Source organism: Motacilla alba, chromosome 1A (assembly GCF_015832195.1).
Source record: "Motacilla alba alba isolate MOTALB_02 chromosome 1A, Motacilla_alba_V1.0_pri, whole genome shotgun sequence".
NCBI lineage: Eukaryota > Metazoa > Chordata > Aves > Passeriformes > Motacillidae > Motacilla > Motacilla alba.
The window spans coordinates 58,546,126-58,561,182 of record NC_052031.1 but is presented as its reverse complement, the minus strand read 5'-3'; the positions used below and the strand labels follow the sequence as shown (position 1 = coordinate 58,561,182).

General features: G+C 45.4%; 1 protein-coding gene across 1 annotated transcript in view; it reads left to right on the top strand.

Annotated features, from left to right (window-relative positions):
• Positions 1 to 15,057, top strand: part of DENND2A (DENN domain containing 2A) — a 57,266-nt gene that overhangs the window by 27,022 nt on the left and 15,187 nt on the right. Inside the window, exons 5-13 of the mRNA XM_038153799.1 lie at positions 3,017 to 3,138; positions 5,510 to 5,707; positions 7,622 to 7,715; positions 8,999 to 9,049; positions 11,909 to 12,096; positions 12,790 to 12,899; positions 13,110 to 13,179; positions 13,796 to 13,873; positions 14,374 to 14,514. Coding sequence (XP_038009727.1) covers positions 3,017 to 3,138; positions 5,510 to 5,707; positions 7,622 to 7,715; positions 8,999 to 9,049; positions 11,909 to 12,096; positions 12,790 to 12,899; positions 13,110 to 13,179; positions 13,796 to 13,873; positions 14,374 to 14,514 — 1,052 coding nt within the window. The remainder of the gene's footprint in view (positions 1 to 3,016; positions 3,139 to 5,509; positions 5,708 to 7,621; positions 7,716 to 8,998; positions 9,050 to 11,908; positions 12,097 to 12,789; positions 12,900 to 13,109; positions 13,180 to 13,795; positions 13,874 to 14,373; positions 14,515 to 15,057) is intronic.

The following is a 15,057-nucleotide window of genomic DNA, read 5'->3' as shown; positions in this document are numbered from 1 at the left end:
GCTTTTATTTTTTTGCTGGCGTATCTTCTCTGCCTTCCTTTTGTCCCGTGGATTAGTTCTCACAGCTCTGATCTGTCCATTGTGGTGATTTTGTCACTGCTGAGATGATGCAAACAGTCTGAAAACAGAGCCTTGAAGTCAGTTCCACAGCTCAGGTACAGGATTGTGTATGGCTTCAGGTACCATTGCAATTAAGAAACTGGGTCCCACGCTCTTTGAAATTGAGTTTTATTTAGTTCTCTAACTTCAGTGTCAGATCAATGCCATTTTAAAGACTATTTCCTGTGCCCTCTCCATTTATATAGGGTTTTTTAATATTGTAAGTTATGTGGCCTTTGGAACATAGAAGTGTCCCCCTTTAAAAAGCCTTAATGAGTTTTAGGAGCTGTAGGCTGGTGCTGTATAAATCTCTTTGCAGAGGTCAGCAGATTAAGAAGGGAATAGCTGCATCAGGTCTTGCCATGCTGCTGTAATCCTACAAAGGTGCTCTGTGGCTGTTCAGCAGAAGAGGAGCTGCACTTTCTCAGGAGCAGGCCAGGCATTATTATTTTGATATTAATAAAATCTGATCATATTTAATGAGAAAGGACTCTGAAAGGAATCAAGTTCCTTTGGGGCTAATGGCAGAAAAGGCAATTCTAATCCATCCTTTCTGACATTTTTGAAGCTGTTGGCCTCATTTGTGGAGCTAAGGGCCTTGTGTTTGCTTTTTTCCTTCTCTTCACTTGAGGGGCCAAAGGAGCAGGGAGTGTCTAAGCAGCTGCTGTGGGGTTTTTGTGTTGGGGCATGATGGGAGGTCTCAGAAACCACTGAGTAAGGGTCACCTTGTCAGCTGGAATAACATGGATAGCATTACAGAGTGGCTGTGAAGGCAAATCCATCTATTCAAACACAAGCACACCCCCATGTCCCAAGTGTGCAGGGAACTCAAATATCAGCCTGAAGTTCCTCTCCCCTCCAGCTTTTACTTGCAAAGATTAGAAGAAAACAAAGTTATAGGTAATTGTCAGCTAATAGAGCATGTTTGTTTTTTGTTTTCTTGCTGCATGTTAAGGCTTTGCCTGGAGTCAGTGATCTTTAATTGGTTCCTGCAATCCTGGTGGTGTTACCATGGAAGCTTGGGAAAAGGGGTGGATGGAGATAACTCAAAATAAAAAGCTGCGGTTTTGTTTTTCACAAGACCACAGACAAGTGCGGTTTTGTTTAATCTACAAGACAAACATCATGTGAAAACCTCACCAGTGGAGGGGGAAGCAAGACTTCAGCCACAGGACACTGCTGCTGGCCCACAGACCATCACATGTGTCCATCAGGACGTGCAAGCACACACATACACACACTCATATGTGTGACTTAGGAGGGTTCAGCTGCTGGTGGGGTAATGGTTCCAATTCCCAGCGAGTCACACAGATTTCCTTCATGCACCCTCTCTTCCCCTGTTCACCATTGCTTACCTGGAATATTGGAAGCTGGCTGATGAATGACAAGGTTTATTTGTAAAAAAGAGGGAAATTGTGTTCTTTCTTCTAGACTGAAGCTAATTGGACTTGTTTAGCAGTTTGAGGATGGGACAGGCAGCAGAATCCAAGCTTGTCCTTTTTTTCTCCAGTCTTCCTAGTTGCATGACAGCTGAAGTACATTTTCAATACTGAAAGAGGCCATTGAAATTAGAAAGTGGAGCCAGTTTCAGGGACAGGAGAATGTTTGCTGACCAAGTGTTGGTGCAGCCTTGCTTTGCTGGTGTCACACCTTCTTGCCTTCTCCGTGGTGAATTTGGATCCCTGCTGGAGTGCTGGGTGTCACCAGCTACTGGAGAGGACAGTGCTAGGAAAGGCTTGGGTTTCTGTCTTTGTCTGAAGAGTTCAGCTGCACTCCTGCCCCAGCTGGGCAGGCAGGTAGGAGTGCACCAGTCAGACAGATCCCACAGCCATTTCTTGTCCTGCTGCAGGGGTGTGCAGCACCCCTAGCTTCCAGTCTTTACTTTCAGCCAAGCATTATGTGACAGTAAGAGAAAGACAGTTGCTTCAAGTCCCAGCTGTCCACTGGGATATGGCATGAAATGAGGGCAGTGAAGAGACAAGGTTCATAACATATCATTTGCCTGTGCAGATGCTTGGGCTAAGCCTTAGTCAGTGGTTTCTTAGATGCATGGGTGGAGATGTCACAACCTGCTTTGTCAGAGTTGTGCTCTTTGTGAACACACTTAGGTTTATATTCCCTAGTACTGCTGAAGAGTGGCATATAAGAAGTTCATTACATATTATTTTGGGTGTTCAAAACTCAAATTAGTTGTGTACCTCATCTCCAGAATTACTGGGAAGGAACCTACATCTACTTCAGAGGTGTGTGTTGTGTGCCACGTGCCCTCTCCTCCATCCTTCTCCAGGGGAGGAGCATCCTGACTTTGAGTGGCTTAATCCTTCCTTCTTTCTAAAGTACAGCATGTGAGATTGAGGTCTCCATGATTGGTAGACATGTTTGAAATCCTGAATTGTGTGATAGATAATCCACCCTGTTCAGTGTGGATTAAATCTTCCTGCAGTCAGCCAAGAGCAGGGCATCACTTCAACCCCAAGTAAGTGATGACCAGATGTCATGCCCCTAAATTTGGGGCTTAAACAGAGAGAGGACCTTCATGCCAGGCTTAAGCTCACAGTTTCATTGAGCAGCTCCAAGCAGAGGACTGGAAAGAAGGAAATGTACTTATGAACTAATGTTCATGAAAACATCACAGCTCTTCTGGCAGGAAAATGAACTTGAGGGCTCACAGGGTCTTTTCCATCTGTAGTATCTGTGATATGTTTCTACGGCTGCATTTGTCTGTGTCAGGATTTGGACACTGCCCAGCAAGCAGCTGGACTTCTAGGGCTATGGAGAGAATGAAGCAATTGGAGGAATGCTTGAGAACAGGTCTTTATGTCTGAGGTGGGAGGTGGGAGAAGACCAGTGGATCCCTAAATGGATTTTTAGAGATTTTCTGCACTTAAAATTTTTTGCTTTTGGCTTTTTGCTGCAGATCCACCATCAAAGGAAAACCCTTATGAAGACATCGAGACCAACAGCCGCTGTTTGGGGAAGAAATGTGTCTTGACCTTCCCAGCATCCCCCACCTCTTCTGTACCTGGGACTCCCACAAAGGTACTTTGATTCAAATGGCCACTTCTTCTGCTCCAGAAACTTTTTGGGTGAAATCCAGGTGCTGTGTGGAAAAAGTGGACACCTTCATCATGTTAGGGATTTTTCCTTTATGTCTTTTGCCACAGAGTGTGATAAGAGGGGATTTACTGCCCTTCAGTGAGGTTAAAAAAACAAACCAGCATTCTCTTACATAAATGGTTTGTTTGCTTTCACTTTTTTTTCACTTCAGGATTGCTTTCCCTGGTGGTGTGGGAAGACCTTCCTCCCCTCAAAGAGGGCATGGAAGTATTTGGGTAATCAAGGCCTGCAGTAGCCTTGTCTCAGTGTCTTGGGCAGTGCAGTCTGCCCATGCTGGTGCCCAGGTGCCTCTGCAGCACATCCCCCCTCCCCCCAGCAGCCTCTTCTGCTCTCTCCATGAGACAATTTGCTGGTAAGTAAAGCAGTGCCAGTCCCCTGGGTGGAGAGCTAGTGCTAGAAGGGTGTCCCCACCACAGCCCGGCTCACAGCTTGGGGCTTTTTGCCTCCTTGTCCATGGAACCAAAAGAAGAGGTAAAGCTTTGATTGGCACCTCTTGCTCAGAGCTCAGGGTTTACCAAGGGCAGCCCTGCTCTCTCAGCCTCCAGAGCTGCTTTGGTTGATTCATGTTGCCTGTTTAGATAATCCAAGCTAGGACAGCAGGGACAGCATGACAGCCAAAGTCATCTTGGCAATAAATGGGTCCAGAGTGAATAGCAAGGATCTAAACACAGCTTTCCTGGCCAAAGAGTTTTCTCATGCTTTCCAAGTAACAATTATTATTAGAGCTGTTATCCAACATTTTCAGAAGTTTTATGTGCAGCATTCCTTGACATGCTGCTCTTTTCCAAACAGCTTAATCAACAACTAAGGTGTCTTTGGATAATTCAGGAAAAATTGTTCTGTGGTTCTCAATCCATTCTCCTTGTTGCTAGTTACGTCTAGAGCAGCAAGGGGCCATGTGTATATGAGTGTTGGGATGAGGCTGATCTCCCTCAGATTTGCAGTCACCCGTGCACCCAGATTTCCCACATGTGCTGTGGAAAGGGGGCTGCAGTGCGGCACAGGAATGCCTTTCACCAGAGACACTGTTCCCACCAGGAGAGCTGAATAGGAGTCATTATGTTACTCTGCTGTGCTTTGGTGTCTAAAAGCCCTGATCTGCATCAGTCAGAAAAGAAATGCTGCAGCTCTCTTGGCAGCTATTGGGTCTGCAGCTGCAGCATTCATCCGGCTGGAGAGCCTGGCCAGGCTGCAGTGATGGGGAATGGGTCTGGACAGACTTTAAGGACTACTGTAGATGTAGCAGCTCATATCCCTGGTGCAGAATGGGATTCTTGAGTGCAAAGACTCCTTACAGCCTCATTTTTACATGACTTCTCTGTAGGTGGGAAATGTTTTTGTGACCTGAGCATCTTCTGCCAAATCCAGAGACACCTGAGCTAATCTGAATGGATTAATTGGTGTCACTAGTAACTGCTGAGTATGTCTGCTGGTGGAGGCAGATGGTGGTGCTGCCTCAGCTACAGTCAAGGTGCTGCTGTGAATTGTTCAGAACTAGGCTGGAAAACTCTCCCCCACACTTCTTAGTGCCAGATACATCCTCTGGCAGTGAAGATACTGTTCCCACAGAAGGTGCAATTTACCTTGTCATAACTACTGGGAAATTCTGTAGGAGAAGATAAAAAGTGTTCTTATTGAGCATCTTTCTGGTGAGAAGTAGTTTGCCCCTCTTTATCTGGAGCTTAGCTTTCTACTTCTCTGATGCTATTTTTGGTCAGAGACTTTAGGATCTTCACTCTGCTACTTAAACATCTTCTGTTGTACTCCCACCAAACTTGCTAATGAGTTTAGGAGGAAAGCAGTCTCCATGATTGTCTAACAGCATTTCTTGTACCCTTTGAAATATCTGATTCTGGCTCCTGACAAAGGCAGCCATTACTGACAGTGCTTTTTGCCTGCTCTCGCAGCTTCTCTGTCCCTCCTGGCTAGCTGCTCCTTATCCCAAGTGCCTGTGGTTCACTGGTTGGTTAGTCTTGTCCTGTTTACAATCCCAGCCTCTGGATTACCCAAATCCTGGGAGATTGTTTTCCACACTGGAGCAAGACCTTCTTGGCCAACCCCTGAGCTTGTGTTCTGTTCTGGAAAGAAAATGGGCTGGTTAAATTGCTGGCCAAGATGTAGCCTGGCAGCTGCATGGGTTTCTTGCATGTGCAGAAATCCGTGGGCATTCTCAGGCTGTTTTGACAACTGAGTGCTGTGGCTGCCCTGCTGGATTTACTGATATGAAATGTAAGCAATGGAGTAAAGACACACAAGATTCTGTGGTCATTCATTCCTTCTCCTCCATTTCCAGTTGCTTTCCAAACCCATGTTTTTCCGACAAAACTCGGAGCGGCGGAGTTTCAAACTGCCGGACATACGGAAACTGAGCCGGGATGGGACTGGGTCACCATCCAAAGTCAGCCCTCCCTCGACCCCCAGCAGTCCAGATGACACCTTCTTCTCCTTGGGAGACTCTCAGAATGGCAAGAGGAGAAGGAAGATTCCCAAGGTATATCTAGGGCTTTGTCTTTTTTGTTTGGCTTCTTCCAGGCAGGAATGTGAGTATGAGACCAGGTTTTCTTTAGTTTTCAGAGTGTGGCATCCCTGCAAGTTAGCTGCTGTTGACTTGACTTGTGTTTAACGCCCTTTCTGCCTGAAGGAGAAGGCACATAAACATGTCTGCACCTTTCAAAGAAGTTAGTTTTCCATATGAGATTTCATAATAAGAAAAAAAAAGGCATTGTAATTTTGGGATAGAAATTGAAGTATGTCAGAGAGGAAAGAAGCAGTTCATCTCTTGCAGAAGATGTACCCCATCATACTTCCTTCTGTGCTTCCTGGATGGGACAGTCAGAAATTGTCAGTGTGTTGTGTGTTTGTTTCCTCCTGGAAATCTGTTGTTCTTTGCTTGTTCTGATTGATGCACTGGCTGTTTATAATTTAGGGTGTGACTATAGGTGAGGAATGAACATAATGACAATTGGGTGACAAAAGGACTTGTCTGCAGTTATGAGCATTTTCTGCAGCAACATTTCCTATTTCTTACTTGGATACAGCATTACTCCATTTAAATTTTATTTTCTTTCGGATCTGGCAGGATGTGTATTCAATCCAAATGAGGTTTGGCAGCAGTCTATCTATTGAATGTTTCAAAAACACAGTTATAAAAACACAGTTGCTTATCCCGGTCTTTGCAGGACAAGCAGAGGCTACCAGGGACAGTCTGTGGTGATTTTTTTCCAAACCCACAGTTTGCATTTGGGGGAAAAGGGATGTGTTTGTGTATCTTCTTTGTTTCCTGGTTGCCAGATCTGTTTTCATGTTTGCATATCTGATTTTTGAATGCCCTCTCTGTGTGCCTCAGCCTTTCAGGAATGAGCCAAAGACTGCAAATGTTTAGGGTTTCTTTCCCAGTATGTCTTCACATCTGTGCATGGGCTTGAGCTCTGTCTGTGTGTTCACACATACTTTTATGTCAACGGAAGAGAGGATTCCAAGTGTTTATTTACCCCACAGTGCCACTGAGCAGTCTTGCAGGGCCAGGTCAGAACTGAGGTCTGCTTGTCAAGGGCAGCATCACCTGAGGCTTGAGCTGAGCATCTGGGTGAAGGCTGCACTTCCACATCAGACCATCCTGCCTCCCACTTCAATATTTGTGTTCAGAGTTGCCTGACCAAGTAGGTGGTGGGCCTGTCTTACCTTGAGCTCACAAGACATGTATGGATGTTAATCTGGAATCTGAATTTATTATAATTATTTATGGAATAAACCTGAATGCTGTGGCCATATCCCACTGCTCCTGCCTGGCACCTTGAGAAGGAGGCAGGTCTGCTCAAGCAGAAAGCCTGGCATGGCTCTGCTGCAATTCCCCTGCCCTTCAGGAATGGACAGAGAGACCAGAGGCACTGAATGAGCCACTAAGCCAGCACTGCCCAACACTGAAATATCCTCTCTCTTGGCCAGCTGGGAGCACAGGGATTACAGGATTTGCAAAGGAAACCACTGGTGTAAAATATTTCAGTATCACTGGCCTCCACCCTTCTCAATTTCTTCAGTCATCCTCCAGCCAGTTTTCTGCTTCCAAACCTGCAGACCAGGACAGGTTGCCAAGAGACCCTCTGGTGCTCCCTGGAGCGTGGATCATGGTATGGAGAGATGGACTCTGTGTAGCTAGTACAGCTGCACAGTGTGGAAGTGCATTAAGGTGTGGCCTTTCATCAGGGTTTGTTACGCTGGGCTCTGCTGTACCAGAGTGAACACGGGCAGTACAGCATAGATCCTGGGAATTGTGCATCCTGCACCATCAAGGGAAGAGTTTCACTATGGCCAAGGTTGGGATAAAGAGCACTTTGCACAAAATTCTAACTCAATTTCTTGCCTGGGGAAGAAATTAACCTTGTTTGTTTGTGTGTTTGCTGAGCAGCTGGTGTTGAAAATCAATGCCATTTACGAGGCACGGAGGGGAAAGAAACGTGTCAAGAGATTGTCACAGTCTACAGAGAGCAATTCAGGGAAAGGTAAAGGAGCTTCAAATCATCATACCTCTAAGACTTTCTGAGGACCTGCCGTGGACTTTAGGCTGCCTTAGTGGTTTATGTGACACTTTCTAGAACTTGTTGCAGTCCAGACTAAGGTTGAGTTGGGGTTTCCACTCTTTTTTTTGGTAAGATAAGGGCTGTTCCTCTGCCCTTTGGTTAAAATGGAAGTTTTCTGTTTTTCTTGCTTCATTTTCAGTCCATGGCCGTGCATGATAACCTTATAGGTCACCCCAAACATGTCCCCTCTTTTTGATGTTTATTTCTGGAACATGCTGGAAGCTATGGAGAGGAATGTTCTGTCCAAAAACTCTGATTTGTTGAGATCAAAATATTTTGTGGAATGTGTCACTTCAGTGAACTGTCCAATGGAAGACAGGAGATTTTGGAACAGCCCTGGTTCTTTCACCATCCCAATAAACAAATAGCATCAGTTGGGAATCAGGGTTTCTGCAACTGACTGTAGGACCATCTCCATCATAGCAGGATTGAGACTTTCAGCCTCCCACTGTCAATTAACAACTTGCCCAAAGCATTCAGACACTTCAGAGCAATTACTTTTAAGCATCTCATCTCAATAAAAATAAAGATTGTGTCTTTCCAACAGAGAATGTTTTTCCAAAACACTTTAATATCCAGCAGAAGGTGACCACCTCTATTTGTTTCCCACAATTATTTGTTACTGTTTATCCTATTTCATAAAGCATAGACAGCCACAGGGTGGATGAGTGTGTTTGTATGAACTTTCAGGGGAAACATCCCAGACTTTTTATACCCCTCCCTATAGCATCATTCAGAGAAATAGATCATTGGACCATATAGACCTTGAATCTGATTCAGTCTGACAATTTTGTTTGTTTCTTTCTTTTCTTGGTTTTATCTCATGTCCCAGAAACTACTGCATATTAATAAGGATTTTACCTTGATGTTGTGCTTATACAGACTTGGGTAAAATACTGTTCTGGCATTTTATTCTTTATACTGTTCTGGCATTTTATTCTTTATGCAACTTTTCTGGCTGTTTAAAATTGATTTTGTTGTTGGTTTGGATGTTTTATCCCTGAATGAATGGGAAGATATCAGGGTTGGTAAGCTGAATATCTGTGGGTATGTGCACCCTTAAAAAGAACAAGGCCCTTGGGACCTAAACTGCTTCCCCCTGAAGTTGCCAGTCCCAGCTTTCTCATGCCAGTGATAAGAAATGCACAGCTATAAATAGACTTTCCTTAATTCATCTTCCCCTTTCTTTCTTTTTTTTTTCCTAGTTACAGATGAAAACAGTGAATCAGACAGTGACACTGAAGAGAAGCTGAAAGGTAAGGCAAATGTGTGGAGAGAGCAAATGGCTCCTGATAAACTCTGCTCTGAGCTCCTAGGACAAGATCTCTCCTCTGTGTTCTCCCTTTGGAGAAGGACCTTGTTTCTGCATGGAACACAACGAGAACATGAAGATCTCAATGCTGCAGGAGAAAATCCATGGGCAGAGGGCAACGGGAGCCCAAAACAAACATCTCTTCCAGCTCCCATCAAAGCTCCTTGTTGACTGACTTTCCCAGGAGGAGTGTTGGACACTGAGGAAATACAGTGAGATTTCTCTAAGTGCAGAGTCAGAAATGTGTCACTAGACTGGCAGAAGCAGTGTTGCATGGCACTGGATGTCCAGACACCTCACCACATGCTTACTGTGGGAGAAAAGCCACCAGCCAGACTGGCTAGCTAGGAATACAGAGCTGCACTATGTGATTTTATTGCTGGTTAAACTCTCCTGCACTGGCTGGGTTGGGATAAAGCACTACATTTCTTTCTTCACTGTTGTAGGATTATTTGGTGTACTGGTCAGCAAAATACTCTCCTGGAAATTTGTACTGGTAATTAGCCCCTGCACATTCTGGGGATGTTGCTGTCTTTTGGGAATTTGTGTGGCAAATTCAAAGTCCTGGCAGAGTTAAAATGCAAGATGGAAACTCCCTCACATTCCAAAGTTTCTGACTCACACGCACATCAGATCTGGATAGCAGGTCAGGCTGAAAAGAGAGGCATGAGCTGTGTCAGCCACCATGCATTGTGAGTGGGAGTGCTCATTCTCACCCTCTTCCAGGTTTTTAGAAGTGAAAATTCAGGCTGAGTTCCCTCTTGTGGGTACAGCTTCCCACTCAAGGACTACTGTATGCTCTTGCTTTCATCTGCATTGAAATCTTTTATCTGTATTGCTATGTTAGCAAGAGCAAGCTGAAAATTGCTGCCAGTGCCTACCTTGTGACAGGTTCTAAGGCTAGGCTGAAGACAGGAGAGAGGGTTTGCACCAGGATGGTGCAGAAATTATATTCACAACCCTCGTGAAATGTTGTGAAAATACAGGGCATGTTCAGATTTAGCGAGAAAGGCAGTGTAGATGTGGCCAGGACGACTTGAACTCTTGTCTGCTGCTGGTTGCCATAGTGAATCGTGTGCATCATCCCGTGTTTCTCTGTAACTGCAGCTCAGAACGCCCTAGAGAGAGGATGATGAAGATCATATGAAGTCACCTCAAATTCAACAGCACTGGGCTCTGGACAATATCCAGATCCAGACCTGGGTGTGAGTGACTATGCAAGTCTGCATAAGTGTGAACAGGAGCTCTGGCACTTGCTGTTTGCTCTAACTACAACTGTATTCTGCTTTATGCCTTGTTGAACTGTTGACTTCCGTATTTTTAAATAGGAAAGTGAGATGATTTAGCAAGTCTCTTGAATTTGGGACTTCCTACATTTCGTGTAACACATCAACCACACCAGCCAGGTACCTGTGCATGCAAGTCACTGTACATCATCTGAGACACAGCAAATCATAAGGTTGTATGGCAGAGCTGGAAGTGCTGACCCTCAGAAAGGAAAAATCTTGGAAGACAAGCTCTGCCATGATGACAGCAGCAAAATTCTGGTGTCTTTAGAATATAAACTGCAGATCTTGAGCAAGCTTTTCAGAAGCACTCAGCATTGCTGTAACACTGCTCCTTTTGAAGTCTCTGGTGAAACAGAAAGCACTTCTGAAAGTTTTACAGCCCTAGAGCAAATAACATAGTAGGTGACAAGAAAAAGGACTCTAAGCCATCTTTCCAGGGTCTTAACTGCCCAGGGTTTGTTACATTTTCTGATTTGAGAGGCACCTCAAGATTGCCTTAAATTTCATTGTCTGGAATAGTCCGTGAGTGACACAACTTTACCAGACAAAAGATCAATGAGTATATCCCATGTCTCAGGAAGTCCTGTCTCCCAAGTAGATATCTTATGTATTGGAATTCCTAAAGTGTCTCTGTGGTGGTTGTTTCCATCAAAAAGTTGCATTGTCACCCACCTTCCCAAAAAGCAAAGCTGTGAGAGTGTGCTGGAGTCTCTGCTTGTAGTTAATTATTTCTTTTGTAGCAGGGATAAGGAAGACATCATGGAGATTTAATTTGGGATGCAACTGTAAATCGAAGCAGGGGGGTGGTCTCAGGGAATTTCATCTGGTCTCTTCTCAGCAGGCAACTTTTCATTACTTTCCATGCTGGAATGTTTATTGTCCCATGGCTTATGTGTGTGTTGCAGTTACAGCTTGCTTGTTTTCTCATTGTCTTGGTGAACTTGTAGAAGCATGGCACCGAGAGATTAGTTTTAGGCACAGGAAGAACTGGCATGAGCCAGCATTTTTCACTGGCACTTCTTTTCACATTTTTTCTGTTGTTGGCCTACAGCCCAGCCTGTGTGCTGGAGCTGGGAGTCCCCAGCATTACTCAGACAGCACAGCCCTGGCCTGACCCAGGTGCTGGTCTTGTAAAACCGTTGGGATTGCTGCCCACGGCATCCTCTGAACAAAGGTGGTCAATCACCTCACTGTGCTGGCTTTGAAAAGTGCATAAATGAGTGCTAGGATGAATGGCTGGACATTATCTGTTACATCATGTCCTACATGGATCTCAGCTTGGGCTGTAAAAGCTATCCTTGAAATCCTGCTGCTGCCAAAGTTCTTCAGGGTGATGGCACGAGATTATGGCCCATCTCTGTCAATATTTATACTGCTGCTTCCAAATGGTTTCCACCTCTTAGTCAGCCACGGAGAAAGCCACTGCAGTGAGGTGATTTCAGGTTTATCCCTCAGTCTCTGCAGAGCACTGTTGATGCTCTGTGCAGAGCCAGACTCTCTCTGTGTTTCTGCAGCTCACAGCCAGCGCCTGGTGCACGTGAAGTCGCGGCTGAAGCAAACACCGCGGTACCAGACCTTGGAGAGGGACCTGATCGAGTACCAGGAGAGGCAGCTCTTCGAGTACTTCGTCGTGGTGTCACTGCACAAGAAGCAGGCTGGGGCTGCCTACATCCCTGAGGTCACCCAGCAGTTCCCACTGAAGGTCTGCCTGACCTGTCTCGGATTGTGCGGGGCATTTGGATAGCTGGAGGAGCTGCAGCTTCTCTGCTGAGCACGTGTTGTGTCAGTGACCCTCTGCTGTGTCAGCATTGAAGGAGACTGAAGATAGTGGGAGGGCTTCAATCACTGCCTGAGAATTGTCCTGGTATTGCTCACTCCTGAAAGAGCAGCTGATTTAGATCTTTTGCTGCCCTTAGCTATGACTTTTATGTAGCTATCCCTTTCTCCCCCTTTCCTCTTTAAAGATAACTGATGACTGGGAGGAGATACATGTTCTGAAAGGGAAGGAACAGCTTTCGGTGATAGCCTAGCTCAAAATGGGGAAGGAGGAATGGGAGAAAGACAGAGCCAGTGTGACAGTGTCTGTAAATGGGATGTGACCAGAGCTCCCCTCAGACTTCAGTTCTCTTTCCCCTTGCAGGAAGGTGTGTCCCAGATTAGAGGCACAACACAGCAGAGGCAGGTGCTGCAGAGACAGGGCTTGGTGGAAATGGGGGTACAGAGTTACCTTGAGATATCTAAAGATTAGGTGAGCCAGAATCACAGAAATTTTAATATCTTCCAGGCAGAAGCTTAGCCTCTGTCATCACCTCTTCATTTGTCACAGGAAAAATATTTGAAGTCATTCCATCCCCACATGACTAATTGGAAACATTCCTTCTCTCTATTCTGCTAGCTGGAGCGCTCGTTCAAATTCATGCGTGAGGCAGAAGATCAGTTGAAAGCTATTCCCCAGTTTTGCTTCCCTGATGCAAAGGACTGGGCCCCCATCCATCAATTTGCCAGGTAAGTACTATACTTTGTATCTTGACTCATGAGAAACAGATTTCTATATCAAGCTATTAAATGCAAGAGCTGTTACGGTAGAGGATTGGGCAGAACTCTGAGAAGGGCGTATAGGAAATTCAGAAATACTGGGGGTTTGTTTGATTTGTATGTCTGGGACTGGTAATGAGGCTGATGGGTATCTTGTCGTTCTGGTTTCTCTTTCTGCAGTGAGACATTCTCATTTGTCCTGACGGGGGAAGATGGAAGCAGGCGATTTGGGTATTGTAGGAGGCTGCTGGTAATTATCCCTGTTTTTTCCTTTTTCTAGTGGTGTAGCCTTCTGTGGGGTTGGTGTTACTGGCACCCATTCTGAAAAGCGGAAGGCTGCTGCTCTTCTCTTTCAATGTGGAATGAAAAGAGTGGCAACAGAGCAGCTTTGCTCTATTCTGTTCAGTGCCACAGTCCCTCTCCGTGTCCCATCCTCCACTCCAGACATAACTCTCTTGCATTTTCCTTGCACCAGCACTTTACCATGGCCATAGACTGTTGTTTCACCCCTGAAGCTGAAGACAGGGTTTATCCTCTTTAGGTTTGGATACCTATTAAACAGTTGTCTAAACCTGTGCTGGTCCTGTAGGTTCAAGGTTGTCTCTGTAGATCAATCTGCTCTGTCTTTGTCATTTGATTTAGGTAAGCTGGGACCACACTGTGGATGTGCCCATTTCTCCTCCCTGTTTCTGGCGTACCAGGGTTTGAGCCAGGTTGTCATCATCACCATACTGTCAAATGCCTGCCAGTTTCTGAGCCAGCCAGTGAGATGCACAACTAAGAGACCAGTCACTCCATCTTTGCAGTAGTTATAACTCTGACATTTCCTTGGTTTTTTGTGTGTGTGTTTGTGTTTGTCTTGAAAGCCCAGTGGAAAAGGGAAGCGTCTCCCAGAAGTTTACTGCATTGTGAGTCGCCTTGGATGCTTCAATCTCTTCTCTAAGGTGAGGGGGAAGAAAGAGAGGGAATTTGTGCTGTAGGTGAAGAGGGACCTGAGAGTGAAGCCATCGCCTGAATGAATGGGGATCAGGGAAACTGATAACTGAAGAAAGGATCTGAAAGATCTGGTGAGGCAACCACATGCTAATTCCAGAACCTAGCAAAGCACAGTTAATAGCAAAACTAGATTGTCGGCTCTTGCCTTCTTCCTTCAGCACAACTTCCAGAACACAAGAGAGGTTAAAAGGTGGAGTCCTGACTCTGAGTGTAGTGGGGAGTTTGCAAATTTTCAGCTTTACAGTGGCCTCACTGGAACCATGTTTCTTCTGATAAAAGAACTCCAGGATCTTCAGTTGCACCTTTTGCCTTCTTTCTTTTGATACACAGCTCCATGTCAATACTAGATTAAGGAGAGGACATAGATCGATACCGGTGCACTTCATTCCTGGTGTTATCTCCCTCCTCCTGATTTGCATGGTTTTGTGTCTTCATGCCTTTATTTCAGATCTTGGATGAGGTTGAGAAGAGAAGGGGCATTTCCCCTGCCCTGGTGCAGCCTCTCATGAGGAGTGTCATGGAGGCACCTTTCCCAGCTCTGGGCAGGACGATTACAGTCAAGAACTTCTTGCCAGGCTCAGGAACAGAGGTAAAGACACTTCCTAGAGAGAGGGAGACAGGCTAGCAAATGGTGCAAGACTAGCAACTGAAAGTTGGGACCATGGCATAGCACTGGGGGTCTTCAAGAACAAGAACAGATGATCTGTCAACTATGGGGGGAAGCTGGGGTGTAAAAGAGGGGACCAGAGAGGATGGTGTGGAGACTTCAGTCTCAGAATCAAAATGGAAATCCTGTAGTAAAAATAAATGTAAGCACGCAGCCTAATACAGCCAAAGGAAATAGGATATTGGCCAGGAGGCACAGACAGCAGGTCCTGTGCTGCCCAGCATATAACCTTGGATCTGCTCGAGGACACCCCACTTAACTTCCTAATGACAGGTTTGAACAATGTGATCCAGCACCGTTAATACAGAATTTCTGTTTGTGTGGATCAGGTCAAAAAATCCTTGAAACCACACCAGGCTAACGTTGCAGCCTTTGAGAATGGCATTTTCACAGTGTGGAGGTGAGGATCTGTGTTGCATCTCACATGATGTGGTGTAAGGACAGCAGGAGGGTTTTAAGAGTACA